The 1383-nt window shown below is 39.4% G+C and overlaps 1 protein-coding gene across 1 annotated transcript in view; it reads right to left on the bottom strand.

Moving 5' to 3' along the window:
- Positions 1 to 1124: 1124 nt before the first annotated feature.
- LOC107298265 (2-acylglycerol O-acyltransferase 2-A-like) overlaps positions 1125 to 1383 on the bottom strand; it is a 14665-nt gene continuing 14406 nt past the window's right edge. Inside the window, exon 6 of the mRNA XM_015827638.1 lies at positions 1125 to 1279. Within this exon, the coding sequence (XP_015683124.1) occupies positions 1125 to 1279 (155 nt within the window). The remainder of the gene's footprint in view (positions 1280 to 1383) is intronic.

Below are 1383 nucleotides of genomic sequence, written 5' to 3' on the forward strand. Positions count from 1 at the left end.
GTTGCTCTTCTCTGTACTCTTTCTAGAGTCTCAACATCTTTTTTACATCGCGGTGACCAAAACTGGATGCAGTATTCCAAGTGTGGCCTTACCAAGGCATTGTAAAGTGGTATTAATACTTCACGTGATCTTGATTCTATCCCTCTGTTAATGCAGCCCAGCACTGTGTTGGCCTTTTTGGCAGCTGCAGCACACGGCTAGCTCCTATTTAAGCGATGGTCCACTAGGACCCCAAAATCCCTCTTTTAGGTAATCCTCAACTTATGACTGCAATGGAGCCCACAAATTCTGTTGCTAAGGCACTGAGGAATTCTGGGAGTTGAAGTCCAAAAGTCATAAAAGGGCCATGTTTGAAGACCCCTGTTTTAAACGAGCGAGATAAAAATTAACAGGAACCAATAAGTAAGGTAGAAAAGGGGGGGGAAGCAAAGAATGAAAGAAGTTAGAAAGCCAAAAGTGCACAACTAAACACAAATATACCAAAATTAAAAAATCCAACTTTTTTTCCACAACACATAAGTATCAGCTTCCATGAACCTCTTAATCTAAATTTACAACATAGCTTTCATTTTTGTTTTCTATTCTATCTAATCATCGAATGCATATTTCGTAATTTCATTTTGTTTCCTGTTTCATGCAGAAAGTCCAAAACGGGATTCCAATCAGCATTAAAATGAAATCTTTTTCCTAATCCAGGGGTGGGTCAACTATAGCCCCTTTACGACCTGTGGACTTCAACTCCCAGAATTCCTGAGGCAGAATTTCCTGGCTGACTCAGGAATTCTGGGAGTTGAAGTCCACAGGTCGTAAAGGGGCCACATTGCTCACTCTGATAAAACCAAAGCTGCCAATTTTTGCCATCTCTGCCAGTTCCATTGCTTCCACCATCCTTTCTTCCATTGTGGGTCATGTCAAATCTTTTCACTGTTAGGCCCACAAAAGTCTCACAATTGTTATCCTAAATAAAAACAAATCTGCATCAGGTTTTATTTTTTCCAACGATTTGTCCATTGGCCCCAAAAAGGAATATATCTTTGGTTTCCATGGAAGAGTCGCTTGTTCCTGGCGGCTTCAATGTTTTCAGATCTTTGTCGCCGGTGCCAAAGTTTATGGTTTTTCGTGTCTCATACGAAAGAGAGGTGCGTGTCTTCTGGCACGTTGTACTTCAATTTATGCTCCTCAAACAGCTTGCAGAGCTCCTCCAGGTATCTCTTATGGAGCTCATCAACTTCGTCTTGGCTGGGATTGTGCTTCTTCACCAGCTGAATGGGTTTTCCCACTGGAGGGATCCAACAGGAGAAATAATAGTTTAATAATTTAATTTAATTTAATTTAATTTAATTTAATTTAATTTAATTTAATTTAATTTAATTTAATTTAATT

This window comes from Protobothrops mucrosquamatus, unplaced genomic scaffold, assembly GCF_001527695.2.
Source record: "Protobothrops mucrosquamatus isolate PMUCROS unplaced genomic scaffold, P.Mucros_1.0 scaffold3824, whole genome shotgun sequence".
Classification (NCBI taxonomy): Eukaryota; Metazoa; Chordata; class Lepidosauria; order Squamata; family Viperidae; genus Protobothrops; species Protobothrops mucrosquamatus.